Source organism: Dama dama, chromosome 18, assembly GCF_033118175.1.
Source record: "Dama dama isolate Ldn47 chromosome 18, ASM3311817v1, whole genome shotgun sequence".
Classification (NCBI taxonomy): Eukaryota; Metazoa; Chordata; class Mammalia; order Artiodactyla; family Cervidae; genus Dama; species Dama dama.
The window spans coordinates 60,733,655-60,758,442 of record NC_083698.1 but is presented as its reverse complement, the minus strand read 5'-3'; the positions used below and the strand labels follow the sequence as shown (position 1 = coordinate 60,758,442).

General features: G+C 37.5%; 1 protein-coding gene across 7 annotated transcripts in view; it reads left to right on the top strand.

Annotated features, from left to right (window-relative positions):
• The window catches only part of BBS9 (Bardet-Biedl syndrome 9), a 438,091-nt gene that overhangs the window by 31,990 nt on the left and 381,313 nt on the right, over nt 1-24,788 (top strand). For all 7 annotated transcript variants that reach the window (XM_061165393.1, XM_061165394.1, XM_061165395.1 and 4 more), the window contains exon 5: nt 6,308-6,421. In XM_061165393.1, coding sequence (XP_061021376.1) covers nt 6,308-6,421 — 114 coding nt within the window. The remainder of the gene's footprint in view (nt 1-6,307; nt 6,422-24,788) is intronic.

Below are 24,788 nucleotides of genomic sequence, written 5' to 3'. Positions count from 1 at the left end.
TAAAAAACAGAGACATTACTTTGCCCACAAAGATCCGTCTAGTCAAGACTATGGTTTTTCCAGTAGTCATGTGTGGATGTGAGAGTTGGACTATAAAGAAAGCTGAGCCTTGAAGAATTGATGTTTTGAAACTGTGGTGTTGGAGAAGACTCTTGAGAGTCTCTTGGACTGCAAGGAGATCCAACCAGTCCATCCTAAAGGAGATCAATCCTGAATATTCTTTGGAAGGACTGATGCTGAAACTGAAACTCCAGTACTTTGGCCACCTGATGTGAAGAACTGACTCATTGGAAAAGACCCTGATGCTGGAAAAGATTGAAGGCGGGAGGAGAAGGGGACGACAGGATGAGATGGTTGTATGGCATCACTGACTCTATGGACATGAGTTTGAGTAAGCTCTGGGAGTTGGTGATGGACAGGGAAGCCTGGCGTGCTGCAGTCCATGGGGTCACAAAGAGTTGGACACAACTGAGGGACTGAACTGAACTAATGTTGCTCCTTCTAGTGGTAGGACAAATATTTAGTGTTCCAGAATAAATGGAGAAGGTATGATATAGGCTGGGCTTTCCATGTGGCACAGTGGTAAAGAATCTGCCAGCCAATGCAGGAGAGTAGGGTTTGATTGGGAAGATCCTCTGGAGGAGGAAATGCCAACCCAGTTCAGTATTCTTGCCTGCAGAATCCCTTAGACAGAGAGGAGCCTGGTGGGCCACAGTCCAGGGGGTGGCAAAGAGTTGGATACGACTGAACACGCTTGATAGAGGCTACTTTATTGTAGGAATCTAGCTGTTCCTCTGTTTCCCATCATAAGCCTATTAACTTTGAGTGACATTTTATTAACAGGTATGGAGAAGGAGAACTTGCCCAGTTACTCTTGAATACTGCTTAGGGTACTGGTCCTTTCTAGAGGCTCTGTGGGGGCTCTAAGAGGGCAGTAGAGGGACAGATCCTAAAAATTAGAAACGAGGTTAGATTCTTGACCTTCCCTTGGCCCATTTGAATAACAGCTCAGAAAGCCAGAAGTCTCTAGAGTTTACTGGGGTGTATGACATAGACTAAAGATGAAATGTGTGTTTATCAAAAAAAAAGCCTAGTGAAAGAAACTGTCATGTTTGATCACAGCTTTTTAATCGGACATTGGTATCCTTAAGGGCTTCCCTGATAGCTCAGTTGATAGCTCAGCTCCTGCAGTGCAGGAGACCCTGGTTTGATTCCTAGGTCAGGAAGATCCACTAGAGAAGGGATAGGCAATCCACTACAGTATTCTTGGGCTTCCTTTGTGGCTCAGCTGGTAAAGAATCCATCTACAATGTGGGAGACCTGGGTTCCATCCCTGGGTTGGGAAGATCCCCTGGAGAAGGAAAAGGCTACCCACTCTAGTATTCTGGCTTTGAGAATTCCATGGACTGTATATAGTCCCTGGGGTTGAGAAGAGTCGGACATGACTGAACGACTTTCACTTATCCATAAACATATTCCTTCAAATTAGTGTTGAAAATGAAAGTTACTTGTCATGGGAATGGCAATTTTATTGCTCTTTTATTCTTTGTGTTCATTTACAAGCTTTGTATTCTCTGGGGATGTGGAGTTGTCCAAACTACATTCCCTTACACTCCACCTCATTTCCTTTCTCTGTCTCTCATTTCTTCAGCCTCCTGTGATATTCATAGGCTGACAATTTGTATATTTTTCCTGGCTTGGTTTAAATTGAGAAGCAGGGAAGTTAATGTTTTTGTTCTCTTGAATATGTTTCTTGAGGTATCAGACCGAACTTTTACCTAGCTTTTACTATAACAGGGGAAGCATAAACACTTTCTAGTTTAAGTGAAATCACTGGTGTCAGCAGATGAACGTGTCAGCTGAACTTAACATCCTTAACCCCAAGTGCCCTCTCCCCAAATGTTTTTTGTTTTCTTTTGTGTGCTTCTTGTTGTTCAGTTGCCAAGTTGGTAAAGAATCTGCCTGCAATGCAGGAGCCCTGGGTTCGATCCCTGGGTCTGGAAGATCCCCTCGAGAAGGGAATGGCAACCCACTCCAGTATCCCTGCCTGGAGAATTCCATGAACAGAGGAGCCTGGCGGGCTACAGTCCATGCGGTCACAAAGATTCGGACACTTTCACTTTTGTGTGTGCTGTGTGCTCCTAAAAGATATTTGAGACACATTAGAGGAGAACTCCTGGATACAGCAAACAACTCCTAATAATCAGAGGCTACTGTGCTGACTTCTTTCTTTGGGGGTGATATGTCATTAAATGCTGGTTTAATATAGAGAATCAGCAGGGTCTTGCTGACCTGAACTTAGCCCATCTTATCATACTCTGGTAAAGGAAAGGCGTCACATGGCATCTGATTTTTTCCTGATGGGCCTCAGTTTCTGAGTAAATGGTTACAGATGTGTGAGCTTAAGCCATACTGATTATGTTCTTTTAAATATTCTCTTCTAAAAATTGTGTACTTCCTGAGCATTTGACATATTTATAGAATTTTAACATTTGCCATGAGAGGGCAAAAAGATGTCTCTTTACTTTTGATAGGGTTACGTAATCTAATTTGATTATTTAGTACAATGAACCTTTTACTTTGTAATGGCTTTTATTAGTATTTCATTTAACATTGTTGGATTTCTTAGCAGTTATGTACGTAAAATTGGACCAAAACCTGTTTTCAAGGTGACCGTTGATTGTCCAGAGAGGATTTTTTTTGTTTAAATTAGCTCTTGTTTAAATAAGTCCAGCAGCAAAAATGTTCTAATATCCATTTACTTTCTAATCGATGAAACTTTATATGAACTTTAGTTATATGTAGACTATTATTATAGATATACATTTATTGTATTCAATCTGTAAATCCAAGGACAAAACTTATGTAAGTAATTTTAATTTTATGTCACTGATGCTTCTCTAGAAAAAATGATCAGAATTTTCAGATTTTCAGGTACTACCTTTATTCCAAGTTAGTATTGAAGGAAGATAAATTGTTTTGTTCTCCTTAGATGCACTATTATATTTTCAAGTGTAATTACCTGAAATTTAAAAACTTCCGAATGCATCTGGAGCTTTTCCAGTACATAAATCCTAGTGTCATTTCATGCAAGTTTGTTTAAATATTGACTGCTGACCCTTGTGTTCACTGATGTTTTGGCTAGCAAGTATGCGTGATACATTCCTTTCTTGGAGGGGCTCCTCTCATTTTAGGTGCAGAATGAAATTTGGAATTTCTGTAGGGATGAACCAGAAGTTTCTTGGAAAGTTTTTCTGGTTTCTTAGAGGCTAGAACTGTCCTTAGATCAATGCTATGAGTTATGTTTTTAGAGTTTTTGGTTTTTGCCCTTGTGGCTGGTATGGTAGTGATTACCACCAATTTCTGTGGACTTTACTGACTTTATTACCATTTAGGTTCCAGAAAGCTTTCATCTCCTATCAGGTTTAGCTGGTAAATTTGAGTCTTTTTTTTTCCTTTTTAAATTCCATTGATGTGTGTTCTGTTCTTAGCATTTTCAGGGACATAGATCTGCGTAGAAAATGTTCTCCTCCAAGAAATCCTTGCCTGTTAGTTTTTTCTCTTTCAACCCTTCACTTTCCAAGTGAGGAAGAACAGGCCAGGGAGAGAAAGGTGGGGGGTGGAAATTGTGTGTGTGTGTGTGTGTGTGTGTGTGTGTGTGTGTGTATATACATGAAAGTGAAAAAGTAAAATTCAGCATTAGTCACTCAGTCCTTTCTGACACTTTGTGACCCCATGGATTGTGGCCTACCAGGCTCCTCTGTCCATGGAATTCTCCAGGCAAGAACACTGGAGCGGGTTGCGATTTCCTTCTCCAGGAAATTTTCCCGGCCCAGGGATTGAACCCAGGTCTCCTACATTGCAGGTGGATTCTTTACTGTCTCAGCCATCAGGGAAGTCCTATGTATATTTGTGTGTGTGTATATATACATATATGTATGTATAGTTGATTTATAATATTATGTTAATGTCTACTGTACAGCAAAATGATTCATTTATATATATATACACACACACATTACTTTTTAATATTTTTTTCCATTATGGTTTATCAGAGGATATTGAATAGAGTTCCCTGTGCTATACAGTAGGATCTTGTTGTTTTTCCCTTCTATATATAATAGTTTGCATTTGCTAACCCTAAACTCCCAGTTTATCCCTCCTCAGGAAATTTTTTTTTTTAATTGTCATTGGCTTACCAGGTTCCCTGAAAGTTGTTAAATGGTGGACAACCGCGTACCAGGATATATAGTGCTGGCTCAGAAGACCTAATTTGAGTACTGTGTCCTTTATCAGCTATGTGATTTTGGGGTAAATTTATTGATTTTTTTTTTAAACTTAAGGTGCCTCAGTTCTAAAAATGGAAGTAGAAATACTTCTGTTGTTGCAACCTCAATGAACATTGGTAAATCCTTCTGGACAAAAAACTAAACAAAACAAAAATACAAATGCTCACATATAAATCTGTATACACATACATACAGACTGACTTATATATTTAGATTGTTTTAATTATCTAATGTTATTTAGTTTGGAACTATTTCATTTTCTTTGTGATATTTAAATTTTTTTCTTTAACTTTTGCATTTTTGACTGAATGACAAAGATGCTTCTTAGTGGAATATGTTGCATTTAGAATAATTTTTCTTTCCAATACAGTTTCTAATCATAATGTTCTTGCCTGATCACTAGGATATAGCTCTAACTGTATAGACTCTAGAAAGGCCTGACAACTAGAGGGTAAAATACAGATAAAGAATCTTTTCTCATTTGGAATGAACCTGGGAGTAATTATAGCATATATGATCTATTAAATGCAGGGAAAGTTTTTTTTTTTTTGAAGGAGATTTTTCTTTTTTGTTGTTGTTCAGTCAGTAAGTCGCATCCAACTCTTTGCGGCCCCGTGGACTGCAGAATACCAGGCTCCTCTGTCCTGTACTATCTCCAGGAGTTTGCTCAAATTCATGTCCATTGAATCAGTGATGCTGTCTAATCATCCTATCCTCTGCCACCCCTTTCTCCTTTTGCTTTCAACCTTTCCTAGCATCAGGGTCTTTTCCAGTGAGTTGGCTCTTTGCATCAGGTGGCCAAAGTATTGGAACTTCAGCTTCAATGTCAGTCTTTCCAATCAGTATTTGGGGTTGATTTCCTTTAGGATAGACTGGTTTGATCTCTTTGCAGTCCAAGGGACTCTCAAGAATCTTCTCCAGCACCACAGTTTGACTGAATCAGTTCTTCGGCGCTCAGTCTTCTTTATGATCCAACTGTCACATCCATACGTGACTACTGGAAAACCATAGCTTTGACTATAGGGACCTTTGTTGGCAAAGTGATGTCTCCGCTTTTTAATACGCTGTCTAGGTTTGTCATAGTTTTTCTTCCAGGGAGCAAGCTTCTTTTCATAGTTGTGGTCTCTGTCCACAGTAATTTTGGAGCCCAAGAAAATAAAATGTCACTGCTTCCACTTTTTCTCCTTCTATTTGCCATGAAGTGATAAGACCAGATACCTTGATTTTAGTTTTTTGAGTGTTGTTTTAAGCCAACATTTTCACTCTCCTCTTTCACCCTCATCTAGACGGTTTTAGTTGTTCATTTTCTGCCTTTAGAGTGGTATCATCTGCCTATCTGAGGTTGATATTTCTCCTGACAGTCTTGATTCCAGCTTGTGATCCTTCCAGCCTGGCATTTCGCATGGTGTACTCTGTATATATGTCAAATAAGCAGAATGATAGTATACGGCCTTGTCATACTCCTTTCCCAATTTTGAACCAGTCAGTTGTAGACTTCAAAGAAAACATTGTCCTAGTTACTTGTTGAGGGATGCTTTAGATCTCGCTAGTAGATTAGAACATAATGTATTAGGGGCTTGAATATTTTGAGAGTTGGTGTAGAAAATTGAATTGCTTGATAGTGTGGGGAATTCTTTTCTTAGCACTTTGAGTCATGTCTTTTCTATTTCATTGTTATAAGTGAAGGGAATTTAACCTCATTTATTTCAGAACTGAAATTGGAAGATTTTGTTGTTATTTAAATAATCACATTCTACTCAGACATAATGGAAATAAATAAAATGTCACCCAGGGTAGTATTTGATCTAATGGGATAATCTAGCTGAGACTTAAATTGTTCTAACTGCTGGCATTCTTTGTCATGAGTATGCTAAGTGTTCATGATACATAATGCTTTAGTGCTTTGTCATTTTAAATTTCACTGAAATTGAATTACTTGGAATTGGTACAGGTGATAAGATATTAATATTTTATAATATAAACAAATACAAAGCAGTTGTTTTATTTTTTCTTTTTAGGAACCTTGGGTAATGTGGAACACGGGAACCAGTATCAGATCAAATTGATGTATGAACATAATCTTCAGAGAACAGCCTGCAATATGACTTATGGATCATTTGGTGGTGTGAAAGGTAATTTGTATTTAATCATGAGCATGCTGTTGTAAGGACCAGAATATTTGGCCATATAAAAATGTAGGATTATGTGGTATGAATCTCGGAGTTAAACATATTTATTGAAACCTTTGTATTAAAATACTTGAGCAAAGTAATAAAAAAAGAAAACTCTAAACATTGGATATATATGATTTTCATATAGCCCGCACTTTTATGTGGTCTACAGAAATATTTTTGAAACTGCATTTTCTTTAAATTTTGTCTTTTATACATGAGTTGACTGAAGTTGAGCTTCTCTGTGGTGAACTGTGTGCCTGCCTCTTGCAGTGGAAGAAGGGGTTGATTTCTTCATTGATGGATGTCTCTGCTGTATTTGGTAGAGGCAGGATGAAGCTGTCGACCCCTGTCCCCACCTCACCCACCTCCAGGGCCACTGTGCAGGTTGTGTAAATTGTTTTTAAACCAGGGCATAAGGGGCTGGTGGAGACTGAAATGCAGACCTGATCTTGCTCATCTGGCCATGTGCCCTGGCCTGGAATAGATATCCCTAGAGAAAGGGAGACTTTCCTAAATTTTGTAAAGACATTACCTTTACCAAGTCCTGGCTCAGTGAGGCTGTGTTCCTTCCACCCTGGGAGTATCTTTTTCTAATTTGCACAAGTGCTACCACCCTAGTTCCACCCTAGCTTCTTGAGTTACCAGGGCTTGATGCTTGTTTCTCTACACTGTGATTGTTGGTATTGGAGGATTATTTACAATTAAATTTCTCTCACTTCACCATGACAGGGTGATAGAGGAGCTTCTGGTGCTGAAGTGAGGATAGAAAGCCAGGTGGTGACACTTGCTTGTGTGATTTTGTGTATGTGTGTATAGGGGGCACCTGCTGAACATGTAACTAGGGATTTTATAATATAGCTCTCTTTAGGCTCACATTTTTATGAGTTTATTGTTTAACCATTGTGTTAATGGGCTTCCTTGGAGGTTCAGATGGTAAAAAATTCACCTGCAATTCTGCAGACCTGGCTTTGATCCCTGGGTTGGGAAGATCCCCTGGAGAAGGAAACGGTTACCCACTCCAGTGTTCTGGACTGGAGAATTCCATGGACAGAGTAGCCTGGTGGGCTACAGTCCATAGGGTTGCAAAGAGTTGGACATGACTGAGAGACTTCCACTTTCATTGTGTTAATAAAAAGTAGGTTACATGTGTTAGATTTTTCTTTAGTGACATGAAAAAATATCTTTATTTTGGAAGTATCCTTCATTCATGTGAATTCACTTTTTTTTTTATACAAAAGTAAAGGCAAGAATATTTTGGGTAATGGGCTTCCCTGGTGGCTCAGGTGGTAAAAGAATCTGCCTACAATGCAGAAGACCCCGGTTCAATCCCTGGGTTGGGAAGATCCCTACAGGAGGGAATGGCAACCCACTGCAGTGTTCTTGCCTGGGCAATCCCATGGATAGAGGGGCCTGACATGCTATAGTCTATGGGGTCACGAAGAGTCAGACACCACTAAGAGACTGACACTTTTCACTTTCACACTTTCAGTGTATAAATAAGCGTTTTGTGTAATTAAAGTGATATGAAACAAAACATGTGGCTGTATTGCAGTATTGCTTAACTTGAGTAACAGGAATGTTTGGATTATTTGAAGAATATGGGAGATGTCTAGGGTTAGATGAAGAGAGGTGAGAAAAAGTGAAAATTTGATGAGAAGCTAACTTTTGTGAGGCATCCCCTTCCCAACTTCAGCTTTCTACTGTTCTTTAAAAAAATGTCTGATACGATCAGGGGACCAAGTCCACCTTGTTTAATGAACTATTTTCAATGTTCTTTCTGCTATGAAACCCTGCAAAGAAAAATTACTAAATTCTGTACAGCTGGAGTCAAAAAATATTATATGAGGAAAAAGTGCTTTGAGTAAATGAAAGTAAGTTTTTATTTTTTGGTAGCATGAAGACTGCTGCTGCTGCTGCTAAGTCACTTCAGTCGTGTCCGACTCTATGTGACCCCATAGACGGCAGCCCACCAGGCTCCGCCATCCCTGGGATTCTCCAGGCAAGAACACTGGAGTGGGTTGCCATTTCCTTCTCCAATGCATGAAAGTGAAAAGTGAAAGTGAAGTCGCTCAGTTGTGTCCGACTCTTTGCGACCCCATGGACTGCAGCCCACCAGGCTCCTCCATCCATGGGATTTTCCAGGCAAGAGTACTGGAGTGGGGTGCCATTGCCTTCTCCGAGCACAAAGACAATTATTTATTCAATTTTTAAAACTCTTAATTGAAGGATAATTGCTTTACAGTATAGTGTTGATTTCTACCAAACATCAACATGAATCAACCATAGGTTTACCCATAAGACAATTACTTATCTTTTTAAAAAGACAGTTCTCTGGATCACATGTCAATTGTTATCCTACATTGATTGCACTGTACTTTTAGTTTTATTACCAGATCAAGTTAACCTAATTAAAATAAGAAGTTTTAAATAAATTCCTTGCTTCTGTGTGACATTTTTGCTAGATTCATTAATGCACTTTCAAAGTAATTAGAGTTGTTATTAGTTTTGAAAAAAATAGTTAAGTTTGTACTTATATATCTTCTCTTAGTTCTGAAATTCTGCCTTATATTTTAAAAGTCCCTTTTGAAAAAATAAGAGACAATTATGACATATCTTACTTTCCTATGGTTAAACAGGATATTTCCCAGTTTGAAACAGAGAGATATCTTAGTAGCAGAAGCAATTATTCTGTTTCATGGGTTTGGAACACATAATATCTTTGAGGTATCTTAAAAAAAGTAATGGAGTGGTAAATCAGTAAAAATGAGCCATTTGGGGTGAGTGGCAGGGGGATGGGGAGTTACTGCTAATGGCTACAAGGTTTCTCCTTTTGGGATGAGGAAAATGATTCAGATTAAATTACAGTGATGGCTGCAGAGCTCTAGAAATACACTGAAAACTATTGAGTTGTATAATTTTAAGAGCTGGTAAGTAAATTGTATCTTAATAGTAAAACTTAAAAAAAATTATCCGTGGGATAAAACTTGCTGCTAGAGAGGTGATAGTACAGTCCATACATCCTACTGATGTACAGAACTTGTGGCTTCAGAACTGTGAAAATGTTCTTGAATGCTGAGAGGTGGTTTATGGGAATGTGTATTAGGAAGTGATCCAAAATGTGAAAAAAGTCTGATCAAACTTCTATATAATTATTTCCTTCTTCTTTCTGTCCTCCCTCCCTTCTTTTTATATATAAATGTATTTATTTATAATATAGAAAAATTAGAAGTAATCTAAATGAGTAGTAGAGGAGAATGATTAAGTTTTGATTCAGAGATTCAGTAGGTTATTGTGAAGCTGTTAAGATTAAGTTTGGTTTGCTGTAGTGAACATCTGTGAACATAAATCTTTGTCCATGTTTCTAATTATTTCCCGAAGACTTAATGTAGAAGTGGAGTTATTGAGTTAAAGGTTAAAAAAATACTTTTTTCTCAAAAAAGCACCCCTGAAAACTATATAAATAAATTGTAAAAAGCATAGAACTTAAGAAGAAAGTAAACGTCACTGTCACTTTAACAGAAAAGAAAGCCTATTTTCTGAACCATGTCGCTCATATGTGTCTAATGTGCACCTTTACAGGAGAGGGTGGGTCAGTGTTTTAATCTGAAGACTTCCCTAGACTCGTTCTTTTTCTTTTTTTGATCTAAGTTTAAAAAAGGAAATTGAAAATTCTTGTCTTTTATCTTACTCTGTATTTAAGATGTCTTCTTGTGAAATTATTAAACTAGGTAATTGTGTTAGCAGTCCTCAAGAAAGGAGTTAAGCAAAAAGAAAACCTCGCAGCGTTTTAAACCAATGTATTTAAAATGCTGGAAGACAACACAGGGAATTTATTTGGTATGTGTAGCAGAATGAACTACCACTAGATGGCAGTCGTCTACCACCTCAGGCTTTAGTTGGCTCTGAATACGAAGGTATGGTAAGAGATCATTAAGGGAGGAATTGTTATCCCAAATAATGCTTTGCCTTCTTCAGGCTGCAACAGAGCAATGGAGTGGTTCTTAAAAAATTATTATAAATAACATCTCAGGATGAAATGAAAAAATGCATTCTAGCTGTGCTCAAATTTTAATTTGCTTCTGAATTATAATGGAATTTTGATGAAATTGTAGGTCTTAACTATGTAAGTCTGAAACTGGACCTCAGAGTTTAAATTTCTAACAGTCTCCCAACTGATGCCAAGTTGCAGAGATCTAGAGGTTTGCTGTCACCCTGCATCTACCAAGTGCTTATTCCCTGCCAGGCAGTGTCCTGAGTGCTTTACAGGTTGAGTAACTTAAGATCTACTTAGTAAATGGTAGAGCAGGGATTCCAACCCAGGCTTTCTGCTTCTAGAAACTTGTGGTTTTAACTAAACTGGGATATCTAGGCTGTGAGTAATTTTGCATACTTCCTAATTTGGGAAAAATCTTTGCTATCAGAAAGATGTGTATTTGGTTTGTCTAAAGTTGGTGCATAACTTTGATTCTTCATAGATAATGGAAAAACATGTTGGGTAATTTCTGGGTCAGGTATTTGCTTTCTCAATTTCCTTTTTTTGGTTGATGCTTTGGTTTATAAGAAAAGTACCTCTTAAAATTTTTATCAGAGCAGTTATATATGGGGGGGGAGGGTAATATATTATTTGAAATTAGCAAAAGAGTAATTGGGCTTCTCTGGTGGCTCAGACAGTAAAGAATCTGCCTGTAATGCAGGAGACCGGAGTTCAGTCCCTGGGTGGGGAAGATCCCCTGGAGAAGGGAATGGCTACCCACTCCAGTATTCTTACCTGGAGAATTCCATGGACAGAGGAGGCTGGCAGGCTACAGTCCATGGGATTGCAAAGAGTTCGATATGACTGAACACCTAACACTTTCACTTTTTCAGAGTAATTATTGTTGTTTTCTAACCATTTTTTGTTTTGTTTTGTTTGCTCACTTGTTAAGAAAATCTTTCAAAAATACCCTTTATACATTTGCAGAAACTCAAAGGAGCATTCACTGATGCAGGAAGTTTTGCTTTTACCTCAAGCTGTGTTGCAGTGTCTATTAATGAGGAGGAAGTGCAAAAGACATAGGAAATCTAGTTTTAACTACTTGAAGAATATTTGCCTAATAGCTTCCATTATTCAAACTACTACCTACCATTCCAGAATATAAATTAGAAGCCTTTCCATATTATACTTTTTAGAGGGAAATGATTGAAATGTGCAATATTAGTGGCTATATTTGGCTTATTTTTTCCCCCCAGAGGAGTGTGGAAGATGTGTATGAAGTTAAAATGTTTATAGTTTGATTTTAATCTAAGCTGTTTTTTGAAGAAACTTGTGACTCTGGGTTTTTGTAAAAATGGTTGCTGCTGTTGTTCAGTAGCTCAGTAATGTCCGACTCTTTGTGACCCCATGGACTGCAGCACGCCAGGCTTCCCTGTCCATCACCATCTCCTGGAGTTTGCTCAAACTCATGTCCATTGAGTCGGTGATGCCATCCAACCATCCCCTCCTCTGTTGTCTCCTTCTCCTCCTGCCTTCAGTCTTTCCCAGCATCAGGGTCTTTTCTAATGAGTCAGCTCTTTGCATCAGGTGGCCAGAATATTGGAGCTTCAGCTTCAGCATGAAAAGGTAAAAATGGTAATCTTTTCAGGAAACTCAAACAGGGGCTCTGTATCAACCTAGAGGGTGGGATGGGGAGGGAGATGGGAGGGAGGTTCAGAAGGGAGGGGATATATGTATACCTATGGTTGATTCAGGTTGAGGTTTGACAGAAAACAGCAAAATTCTGTAAAGCAATTATCCTTCAGTAAAAAATAAATTAAAAAATTTATTTGATTAAAAATGATAATCTTTGTTTTTTTATACTGTTGACAAATTAATGCTTGCAAAATGTAGTGAGTGGCATAAGCATGAACAATCAAATTATATAGTTTGGAAATCAAATCAATTTTAAAAAGCTAGATTTGAATTGATTTAAAAATATGTTACTAAAATTGGGGTTATTTATTTTGTTTGGTAATTTGAACTCCACTGTTTTTAAAAAAAGGAACAAGTGATATTTCTGCCAGATTTCCCTCTGCTTTTGTTTCATTGTGTCACTACAACTTCCAATGGTTGTTGACATGGTACTTTACCAAATTAAGATAAGCTTGCCATTTCAGAATAGTATTTGGAAAAGGACAACATTAATGTTTACTGACAAAAAGTCAGTAGTGGAGTGATGAAGGAACATTATTGTTTTAAAGTCAACAACTGTGTGTACTTAGCTTGGTAAAATATGATACTTTGTATAGTCTGTGTAATGTTTCTTGCTGCTATCAGGATAAGCTTGAGCAAGAATTTCCTTTACTCATAATGTAACTTAGAGACCCTATAACCCTATAGTTATATCGTCAGTTACCGAAAATTTGTCCTGTAGGGCTGAGACAAGTTGATGAACTTTGTAATGTATAGGGATCTTTCAGATGTGCGACAAGGACAATGGGAAGAAATAGTTGATTTGTTAGAGACATGTGGGAAATTCAGGCACCAGAGCAAGTGTGGTGTTAACTGCATCATCTCCCTCTCTGGGTGTTTGTCCATCCATTCATCCAAGTTTCTCAGAATAGAAAGATTATGATGTCTTTGAGGATACAAAATGAAATCATCTGATGAACAAAATGACTTCTATGATATTTTGTTGAACTTGAACATTAACTTGAACACATGTTTGTTTGAAAAATTACCCTGGATTATGATGGGTCAGTTTTGTTCCTTAAAACCTTTCCCCATCATATAAACTAGTGCTTTTTAGTCATTTTGAATTATTGCCATCTCTTCATAATGATTTGTGGTTTATTTAAAAAAAGGCTTTTTAATACTTCAGTATTATTTTAATACTTCAGTAGTATTTTAATACTTCAGTAGTATTTTAATACCACCATCTGGTTCTTTCTTCAATCTTTAATCTTTTCCAACATTTTTACTTCTTTGCTCTCATCTTTTTTGTATTTATCTTCTATTTATTTACTCTTTGTATCTATCTATAATTTTACTATTGTAAGAACAATGAACATGAAATCTACTTTTTAAATAAATTTTTAAAAATTTGAGATAATTGACATGCAACATTATATTAGCCTCATGTGTACAGCAGAAATGATCTGATATTTGTGTCTCTTAGATTTAAAAACATATAATAATACAGTAGTCTGCTCTAATTTTTAAAATTAATTTTCTTGATCATAAATTTTTGTTTTCAGGGGGCTATGTATATTTGGAATTTACCTTGTAACAGACAACTCAAGATTTAAAGAAATATTACTATCAAAACCCACAACTTCCCAGTTTCTGGATAGGCCACCATTCTGCTTTTCCATTGGTTGTGCTTCTTTCCTCATTCTATTCTTGCCTTTGGTACAACTGAGAATTCTTTTGATTGCAGTTGACAGTTGGCTTAAGCAGGAGTAAGAAATTTACTGGCTCTCATCATCTGGGCTTCTGATGTGATCAGATCTGGTTTCACTCTTCTCATCTCTTGCTTTTGTTCCCTTGGACAATCTATTTCCCCCTGGTAACAAGATGGCTATAGCAGCTCTAAATCTTACTTCTCAGATTCTAGTCCATGTGGAAAAGTCCCTGCTTTCCTCCAGAAAGCTCAGCACAGCTCTCTTTCCATTTCTGTGTCTGGGGTTGGGCATCTTGGAATTGTCATTGTCACCAAAGGAATGTGATTACACTTGGGTCAGAGTTACTTGCTACTTATGGTCAGTTTTCCTTTTACAAATGGGCTTTGAGTTCACTGTCAGCCTGCTGTGAGGACGTGAACAGTGTAGGGTAGTGTGCCTTCCCTTTTTGTTGTTGTTGTTCAGTCGTGTACGATGGATTGCAGCATGCCAGGCTTTCTTGTTCTTCACAATCTCTCGGAGCATGCTGAAACTCATGTCCATTGAGTTGGTGATGCCATCCAACCATCTCGTCCTCTGTTGTCCCCTTCTCCTCCTGCTTTCAGTCTTTCCCAGCATCAGGGTCTTTTCCAATGCACATAAGTTTCCCACATTGATTTAAACCTTTGCACACTTTATATTCTGGGGAAGCCCTCTTGAGGTGCACAGAGGGTGTGTCCAGTCACAGCTCAGGATCTTTAGTAGCAGTGTCTGCAGGTGGATGAGGACTGTCTTGTATCACTACTCTGGGACTGATGGGGAGCCTGCGTGACAGCACTTCTGATAGTCACTGGTGCCCTCTGCTTATTCACAGCTCTGTTGTCTTCATCTGTCTTTCGTATGTTATCTTCCCCTTTCCCTCTCTCCCTGCCTTTTCTGGTAGTGCATTTGTGGAATTGCCAGGGCAGTCTCCTTTTATCTTGCTCAAGTGTAGCTGAGTTAACTCTGGGTCAGTTTGCTTTTTTATGGTGCTGGTGAATTTTCCTTGCCTCTACTCCCTCCCAACCAGAGCTGAATTTGTTTTCCTTTTGGACACACTGTTTTGAGGGCTGGATGTGGCTCAGTGGGTAACTGTGGCTATGGCAGCGACACCGGACCATCTGGCCTCATCCCTGTCTTTTATGGTTTTGTTAATTATGTTGAATCACTGTTTACTCCACCTGGATGGTCTGTAACTTGTTATCTTCGAAGCTGGGTATCCTCAGACTTCGCATCTTCCCTGTGCTGACTTCCTTCCTCACTCCCCCTCTTTCTCCCATCCCCCATCTTTCTTCTGGACCCTTGTGGGTATGTGTGAGGCCTCTCTAGCCCGTCTTCCCCTCCCTATACTCATCATTGTTGGAGATATTTAGTGTGACTGCTATTTTTATGGTCTATGGCCTTTACTGCTGTTTTTCTTTTGGCAGAAAAACACCAACATGGTAAAATTTGTTTTTCTTGTCTGGTAGAAAGGGGATGTGGTAAAGGTAGAGCTTTTGTTATTCTGGGCATTTCCATTTCTCTGGGCTGTCTACACCCCTTCTGCATCTGTCTTTCCTTAAATTTGGGAGCCTTAGTAAGGTCTTCAGAATTTTGTTTGTTTGCAACCTCACCACCCCTCCTTCTTATGAGGAGTTTGGATATAGCACCTTCACAAAATGCACAATGTCTAGCCTCGAAGAAGGTTCTTAGAAACATCTGCATTTCTTGATGGGCACCATTTTACATTTCTTTTATTTCCCTGCTGCTGGTGTATGTTTACTATTCTTTTTTTTTTAATCATTTAGTTATTTTATATTTTTGTTTAGTCCACAATGCTACATTTTTGAAAGGGTTTTTTGAAAGTAGTCCCTAGACTGCTCGATTTGAAGAATGGATGTTTATCATAAAAATTCTTGTGGATTCAACAGTTGAGTTGTTTGGATGATTCTGGTAGACTCCTGGATAGATGATCTTCTATTTCTATTATTTGAGCTATTTATTTAGTACGGATTAATTTCTTTGTACTTGATGTGAACTTCTTTTCTCCAGGTTGTTCTTGGCTTTTAAATTGTGTGTGTATGTGTGTGTGTTTCATTGTAGTCAAATCATTTCTTTCCTGTCTATTTATTCTATTTGTTTTATGCTTAGATCTCTCCCTTGCAGAGTTTTGATGTTTTATTTATCTATAGAGAAGACTGTATGGAGAAGGTTAATATTAGTACCTTGTCTATGTTGTGTTATTGGATATAACCCTGTAAAATAGGTAAATTAATTACCACTTCCCAGATTGGGAAACAAGCTTATAGACCGTAAGTGTCTTGCTGCAGATCATAGGAGGCCTTTGAATCCAGAGCTATAGGATTCTAAAGCCTTGTTATTTCTAATACATTACCTCTTATTTAATTACCTTCCTATTTAGAGAGAGGATTTATGTGAACTGTGGGGGAGAGAGGAGAGGGAAGCTCTTCTGTAAGCCTGATGAGGGCAGAGACCATGTCTTTTGTTCATCATTGTGTGTGTCATGTCCTGCACAGTTCTTGGCACATCTAAATAAGTATTTTGGGGGTGAATAAACCTAAATAGCCATGTAACTGAGCAAGGCCAATGTCATGCACTGCAGGCTTTCAAGTTTATTTTTCAGAAACAAATGTTAGCCTGGTGTCCTCATTCTAGCCAACTTCTGAGTTTTGTTTTCTTCTTTAACAAACGTGTTGAATATCTACTGCAATGCACGGGTCATGGTAGTTTCTGTTAACCACCACAGGGGTAAAACTGGAGGTGATTACTTGGACTTCCTGGGTTCACCTTTGCTAAATTTATTTCTCAATATGCCAGTGAGGCAACACTTATACAACACAAGCTTCCCAGTAGGAATAAGCAGTTTTTTCATCATCTTGGAGTTGTTTTTCTATCCTTAAGTCATCCTTTTGTTATTAATGTTTTCCAGTGTAAAATGTGATATTCAAAATTATTTGAGTATTTGTGATAGTGTTCATAGATCAAAAAGTTTTTATTTTTCAAATTATCTAAATTCTTTAATATTTAGTATAAAAGACATTTCTTGTCTTTAACCCTTTTATCTCTCTTTTTGCGCCTTGTAAAAGCTCATTTGCCTTTAATTCTTCCAGTTTTCAAATTTTGCTTTGATTTTTTCAGTCAAATGGAACTTCAAAAAAAAAAAAATAGAATTTTGATCAATGAAAGGTTAACATCAGAGTGTAGATATAATATGGGCAGGATATGGGTTATAAACATCTGACAACACAGTAGTCCTGCATTTGTGACTGAGGTGGAAAGAAAATACTACATATATAAAAGGCTCAGTATGTTTGGGAATATAGTTGTCAGTAAAGGAGGCAAACACATTTTACTAATAATATATATGAGTATGGTGGAATATTTTTTAAATCGTAAAATGACTTCTGTAAGCTTGTATGGGATTATATTGTCACATAAATAAAAATTCATGAATTCTTTGGAATAAAAAGCCTGCCAAAGAAAATAGTGAATTGAAGAATAAGTCAAGTCACCTTTGCCTCATTTTGAGGCAACCCACAATAATCAGATCCTCAGCCTTCAAATAATAACTTCTAATTGTCTAAACTGGAGCCTTTTTCTTGTCTGCCAAGGAAACATATTAGTGGCCACATGCGGTTGCTGAGAGGCTGTGCTTCCCAAAGCCATTTGAATTCTTTGATTGCCATCCAGAGGGTGAACCGATATGCTCAAGTGGGGTGAATAAGCATCCAGAACACAACCTTGCTTTATTTTGTGTAGGGATGTTAGTGCTAATAGAAGATTAATGCTATTTTCCTTATAAGAAAGAAATCAAAGGATAATGTTTTGATAACTCTTGTCTCATTAGTGAACCACATGGCCCCTATTTTCTAGTAGATTTGGTTGAAATGTTGGAGCGTCGTGCTGTGAAAGAATCTCTGTGCTCTGCTGGCTCCCGCTCCTCGCTTAAGCATTAAAGTATAGGTGTTTTATAATATTGGAGTACTTCCCTCATTTGTTCTTAAGATCCTTTATGGATCCACAGTGAAGTCGGAAGATCAAGGGGATGATAGCATTGATTTTCATCCTGTGCTGACTTTTCTTATACATATAGTATTCATTTATAAAATCCCTGGTCCAAGACCCATAAAACAATGTTGCTTTCAAATAGAGTTTTTCCTGTGTATTATGTTTTATAAAACCTTTAGTTCCTGGGGGAATGTTATAAAGAGAGTTCCCTGTAGTCTGCAACTTCATTTTTTATACAATTATTTATAAAGTTGTTACTTTCCCTGAAAGGTGAATTCTGATTCCCTCCATACATACACTATAGAAATTTAGTAGTTAAATGCCTCCTTGCCTACTATGACTAAGAGGGGGAAAGGTTGAAAAGAGTATTTGAAGGTTTTTGGTGTTGTTTGAAAAAAAATACTTTCCTTCATGGTGGCCGAATGCCAAGGCTGGAAAAGTGTTATGGGAATGTCTGTGGTCAGGACTGCCTTTGACGAGAGGATGGTTAAATATGGTAATCTTGATAGGATTTGACAGCCATTTTTGATTCTATATGTGGTTCATCATAGTCCCCTTCTTAAGAGTGAAATAACTAAGTGATTAAATTATTTTACCTAATTGGGAAGGAAGGTGATTACCAAAAAACTACTTTATTCAGATGTCACTGTGATATAAAGGGTTCTAACAGTTTACAACATTCGTCTACAAAACACATTGTCCTGGGAAATGAACAGTGCTCCCCACCACCCAGTCTCTCCTGAATTAAGTTGATTCATTAACCCTTTTCTATTCTACATGGGAACTCTTGCTTACAGATTTAAATTCTGAAGCACAAGGTAGAGATATATGTTAATGCTTAATATGAAAAACAAATAGTTGACTATGACCATGTTAAAAGTATTTTCAAAGTGCATTAGTAGTACTCTGTGTTGATATTACACATATAAAATAAATTTTAAGTAGATTATCTTTTTGATGGACATTTGGGTGGTTTCCAATTTTTGACTGAGATGAATAAAGCTGCCATGAACATTCTTTTATAATTCTTTATGTGGACAGTACAAAAATAAGTGTCAAACAAATGTACGATGATTTTAAAAATTATACTACTATAATTTTCTCCAATCTTTTTGTGATTAAATTTTAAAAAGACATTCAAGATTGAGTTGTAATATTAGTAAGCATGCTTTATGTGCAAGAGTCGTATTGTATGTGTTTACTTCTCAAACATTAAAGAATATAAAATGTGTACCTTCAGTATTTCATGTAGTACATAATTTAAGTCGCTTCTAATTTAGAGTATCAGAAATCATTAAGATTATCCTATCAGAATAAGTCCTTCACCTTATATTAATATTTGGACTATATTGCTGTCTAAGTTAAAAATAATCAGGGTTTTTGCCTTTTAAAATTATTTATTTTAGGCTTCTCTGGGTCTTCACTGGGCACGGGCTTTCTCTAGTTGCGGCAAGCGGGGACTGTTCTCTAGTTGCAGTGCACCGGCTTCTCATTGCCGTGGTTTCTCATGTTGCAGAGCATGGGCTCTAGGCTCAAGGGTTAGAGGGCTTAGTTGCAGGGCACGGGCTTAGTTGCCCCACAGCATGTGGTATCTTCTCAGACCAGGGCTCGAAACCATGTCCCCTGCATTGGCAGGCAGACTCTTAACCACTGGACCACCAGGGAAGTCTCTAATCAGGGTTTTTAAACCAAATTTCTTTATACTGAAATTTGTGAATAAGAAGCTTTTAAAGTAACGTTTCTAGATCTTTGCTAAAATAAACAACTGAGAATACTCCTAAATATATTTTGGAAAGTAATATTCGTGATTGTAGAGGACTGTGAACATAAAAATGTGTGAATGGAAAATTAAGATTTCATATGGCTTTTTGCAGCTGGTTGATTAAGTCTTACACAGTTCATTGTCCTAAAGATGAAATTTGTACAAGGTTTTGGAAGGCAGGAGTTATATATTCAAAGTGCTTGTTTCCAAGGTAGTACAAACTGGTTTTAACAATCTATCATCTCTCATTTACTAAAGGAAATATGTAAAAAGAAAAGGAAAATGTTCAGCAAAAACAAAATGTTGAGATGATGAAAAGCTATAGTGAAAGAAAAAGGACTTTAGAAAGACTACTAAAAAGAAACTGGCTTATTTTCCCTCAGCAATCTGTCTGAATTCATTTTGCTTTCATTATATATCTAGCCTGAAGGCAAAGTATGTTGAGTATTACAACAAAGAGGGTGTTATAAGGAAGACTTTTTTTTTTTTTAAATAATAAAGTGTAACATATGTGTAAACCATGCAACTTTCTAGCAGGAAACTTTATAATAAGGAAGGACTGTGCTTAGCTTTTCCACAATTTTGGAAGAATGAGTTTTATTAGGTGTTAGACAAAGAAATTATCAACTGACTTTTATGCTGTAAGGTTGAAAGATTTCTTATGACCATTTCTAGACTTTAGCAGTGGTTTTGTTGGGGTCCTGATATATTAGGAACAGTGCCTAGCACTATTAATATGTCTACTGTTGCTAGTTCTCTTAAGGAATATGATGTTTAACTTTTGCCTTTCAATGAAAAATTATTCAAAATCCTGTTATTCTGTGGTTTCCTCAGCAGTAGTAGGCTGTTCTTGAATTGATCAACACATAGTATAATTTGGGAACACAATCAATGGTTCTTTTCTTTTTGAAAGATGGTGACAAATTCTACTGAAACTTGGGAAATTGGCTCCATCATTCATCCCTTACTCTTTTTTTACTTTTCTTGCCCAACTTCCTGAAAACCATATTGTTTTGATGTCAGTATGTAGAATAGATTATTTGTTGGGGAATCAGTGTGTATTAATTATATTGGAATAAATGTAAGTGTAACAAATGATACAGTTAGTAGGCACTGGGCCTAATAGTTTATTCAGTTAATGAGGACACTAAAATTAGGGACCTCTAATATGAGATGGCTGGATGGCACCACCAACTCGATGGACATGTGTTTGAGTAAACTCTGGGAGTTGGTGATGGACAGGGAGGCCTGGCGTGTTGCGATTCATGGGATCGCAAAGAGTCAGACACGACTGAGCGACTGAACTGAACTGAATATGCCTGAACCGTATTTCTTGTAAATTTTCCTCAGTTTTGAGATTAACTGGCAATAGCTGTGTTTTTCTGGCTTTTAAAGGCTCATATATTATGGTGGAATTTTAGGATTTATATAGTGCATATTATAGAATAGTTGAGTTTTTGTATTTGTCACACAGTTACTGAAGTGAGCTAGAAGAAGTGTAGAAGTCAGTCTTCTGCTTTTTTTTGGCTTTTCAATAATCTGTTTTTTAAAAATATTATATCCATTCACCTCTCCCACTTAAAAATTGCACACTATGTACATTTGTGTACTATCTTAAATTGAGGTGGGGAAATTTACTGATACCTTTTAATATGGCACGATCCATTGCAGGGCTGTTAGAAAATTAGAGATGAAACTCCTAGGCTTGGGAGAGAGGTTATAGAAGTGTGCTAGCAAAATATTTTATTACATCTGTTAAAATATATCATTTAACAGTTTTAAAAATTGAACTATAGTTGATTTACAGTGTTGTGCTGGTATACAGCAAAGTGATTCAGTTATACATATATATACGTTTTCTTTTCCATTATGATTTATTATAGAATATTGAATATAGTTTCCTGTTACTATACTATAGGACCTATTGTTTCTTTTGTATATGGTAGTGTGTATCTGCTAATCCCAAACTGCTGTTTATCCCTCCCCTGCCCTTTTTTCTCTTTGGTAACCATAGGTCTGTTTTCTGTGTCTGTGAGCCTGTTTCTGTTTTGTAAATAAGTTCATTTGTATCATGTTTTACTTTTTTAGTTTCCAACCAAAAACAATTTCTTTTAATTATTTTTAAAAATTGAAGTATGGTTGATTTACAATGTCTTATTTTCAGGGCTTCAATAAAGTGGTTTAGTGCCTATTGGCCATCTGTATGTCTTTGGAGAAATGTCTGTTTAGGTCTTCGGCCCATTTTTTGATTGGATTTTTCGTTGTTGTTACTGAGTAGTATGAGTTGTTTGTGTATTTTGTAAGTTGGGCCCTTGTTGGTTGCCTCATTTGCAAATATTTTCTCCCATTCGTTGTCTTTTCATTCTGTTTATGGTTTCCTTTGTTGTGCAAAAGCTTTGAAGTTTGATTAGGTCCCATTTGTTTACTTTTTCTTTTATTTCTATTGCCTTGGGAGAGAGACCTAAGACAACATTGGTACAGTTTATGTCAGAGAATGTTTTGCCTATGTTCTCTTCTAGGAGTTTTATGGTGTCATGTCTTGTATTTAAATCTTTAAGCCATTTTGAGCTTACTTTTGTGTATGATGTGAGGGTGTGTTCAAACTTTATTGATTTATATGTGCCTCTTTAGTTTTCCCAACACCACTTGCTTAAGAGACTGCTTTTTCTTCATTGTATATTCTTGCTTCCTTTGTCAAAGATCGTGACCATAGATGTGTGGGTTTATTTCTGGGTTCTCTATTCTGTTCCATTGATCCATGTATCTATTTTTGTGCCAATACCACACTTTATAGTATTGCCTAAAGTCTGAAGGGTTATGTCTCCAGCTTTACTTTGGCAATTCTAGGTCTTTTATCGTTCCATATAAATTTTAGGATTATTTGTCCTAATTCTGTGAAAAATGTCGTGGGTAAATTGATCGTGCATGCCTGCTACATTGCTTCAGTCATGTTGGGACCCTATGGTCCCAACCTTTGCGATCCTATGGACTGTAGCCCATGAGGTTCCTCTGTCCATGGGATTCTCCAAGCAAGAATACTGGTGTGGGTTGACATGCCCTCTTCCAGGGGATCTTCCTGACCCAGGGATTGAACCCACGCCTCTTAGGTCTCCTGCATTGGCAGGCAGGTTCTTTACCACTAGCACCACCTTGATAGGGATTGCATTAAATCTTTAGATTGCTTTGGGTAGTATGGCCATTTTAACAATATGAATTCTTCCGATCCAAGAGTATGGGATATCTTTCCCTGTCTTTGAATCATCTCAGTTTTCTTTATCAGTGTTTTATAGTTCTCATCATATGTCTTTCACATCTTTGTAGACCATTTACTTTAAACCTTGCAAGATGACAGAAACATTCAAAATAATTTTTAACTATCTGCAATTAATTTGATAAAGATAAAATGTTAAATAGTACAAACTTAGGAAGACATCAGTTCCCCAGTTCCCCCTACTCTCCAATATGCTTCATTTCTACCTTTATTTTTTCTTAGGGCTAACTCCTTCTCTCTCAATAATGAGATTCTCCATAGCCTTGCCAAAATGTTGTTATTTATCTTTTTGACTTCAGCAACTGTAGTGGGTGTATCGGAGAAGGCAGTGGCACCCCATTCCAGTACTCTTGCCTGGAGAGTCCCATGGATGGAGGAGCCTGGTGGGCTGCAGTCCATGGGGTCGCTAAGAGTCGGACTGAACGACTTCACTTTCACTTTTCACTTTTCACTTTCATGCACTGGAGAAGGAAATGGCAACCCACTCCAGTGTTCTTGCCTGGAGAGCCCCAGGGACGGGGGAGCCTGGTGGGCTGCCGTCTATGGGGTCGCACAGAGTCAGACACAACTGAAGCGACTTAGCAGCAGCAGCAGCAGTGGGTATATGGTAGTGTCTCATTTTGGTTTTGATCTGCATTTTTCTGATGGCTAGTGATTTTGAGTATCTTTTGATGTGCCTGTTGGCTACTCATGTATATTGAACAGTCAAGAAATAAAGACTGACTGCAGACTGTGTGTCCTAGGGGTCAGGAGACAGGGCTTGTCAGCTGTGGGCTTCATCTTAGGACAGTTAGGGACTACTTCACTGTTTCACTGGGGACTCAGTTATCTGTAGATGTACATCTTTTCTTCTGAGGTGGTTTTCTTTCTTTAAAGGTTTCTTTAACCTCTGTATGAGAGAGAATGAGCTAGTCCCTTGTATTCTGGACCTCAGTGGGGAGGCGATTTAGAGGGTTGATTATCCAGGATGTAGACGTTTTTTTTTTTCCCATCTACATATTTTTCCAGTGCTTGCCTATTCCCATGCTATCACTATTTTATACCTGATGTGCCTCTAATCTGGAGTTACTTGTTTAGTTCAACTTCTCCAGAGATTATACTTTCTGTATCCTGTGGGGTTCTGGGTACCTAATTATTGCTTACACACACTTTAAAATATTACTCTTATCTTTAGATCCCACCTGACCCCACTTTCTGTGGTAGCTGGTGCTTTTCAGAATTTAGAGGATGAGTAAATGTATTCTCTAGGAATTTAGATTTGACCTTCCTCTTCTCTTCAGTATTGTTTACCTTTTCTTTGTTCACTTTCTCTTTTCACAGACTATGGTTAGGCTTACTGTTCTGATTTCTTTGAAGGAGTTGATGTCTGTTTATTTTAAAAGCCTGTGATTGTTGTTTGGTGTGGTTTGTTCTTGTTTTTAGAGAAGGAGACATGAGTCTTTAGCTGACTATCTTGAAATGGGAATCATACTTGCTGTCATAATGCTTCTATAAAATATTGGGGAGAAACTTGTCTTTAGAGTCAGTAGTCAGTTAAAAGAAAATCTGAGTGCTTGTCTCCACAGGCTTTTCATTTCTTCCTTGAGTGAAATAATAATAAAGAGGGTGAGAATGGTTGCCAGGTCATGATTGTAGAATCTTGGCTGTAAGTCATGGGCAAAAAGCTTTATTGTCTACCCCCATGGTTGAGTGAGTTATTTCACCTCTGGGACCCTGTGAATGTTCAGACAGTTGAGTAATCCTACCTTCACACACATGGTTGGCAGCAGGGCAAGTAATATCTGAGTACTTGGCATAATAATGAATGGGGAATATAGAGGGAGTGTAAACGGTTGACAGGTCTGTCTCTTAGTTTCCTACAATTTCATTGTCATGCCTACTGATAGGGTTGGTTTTGCTCAGAGATTAAG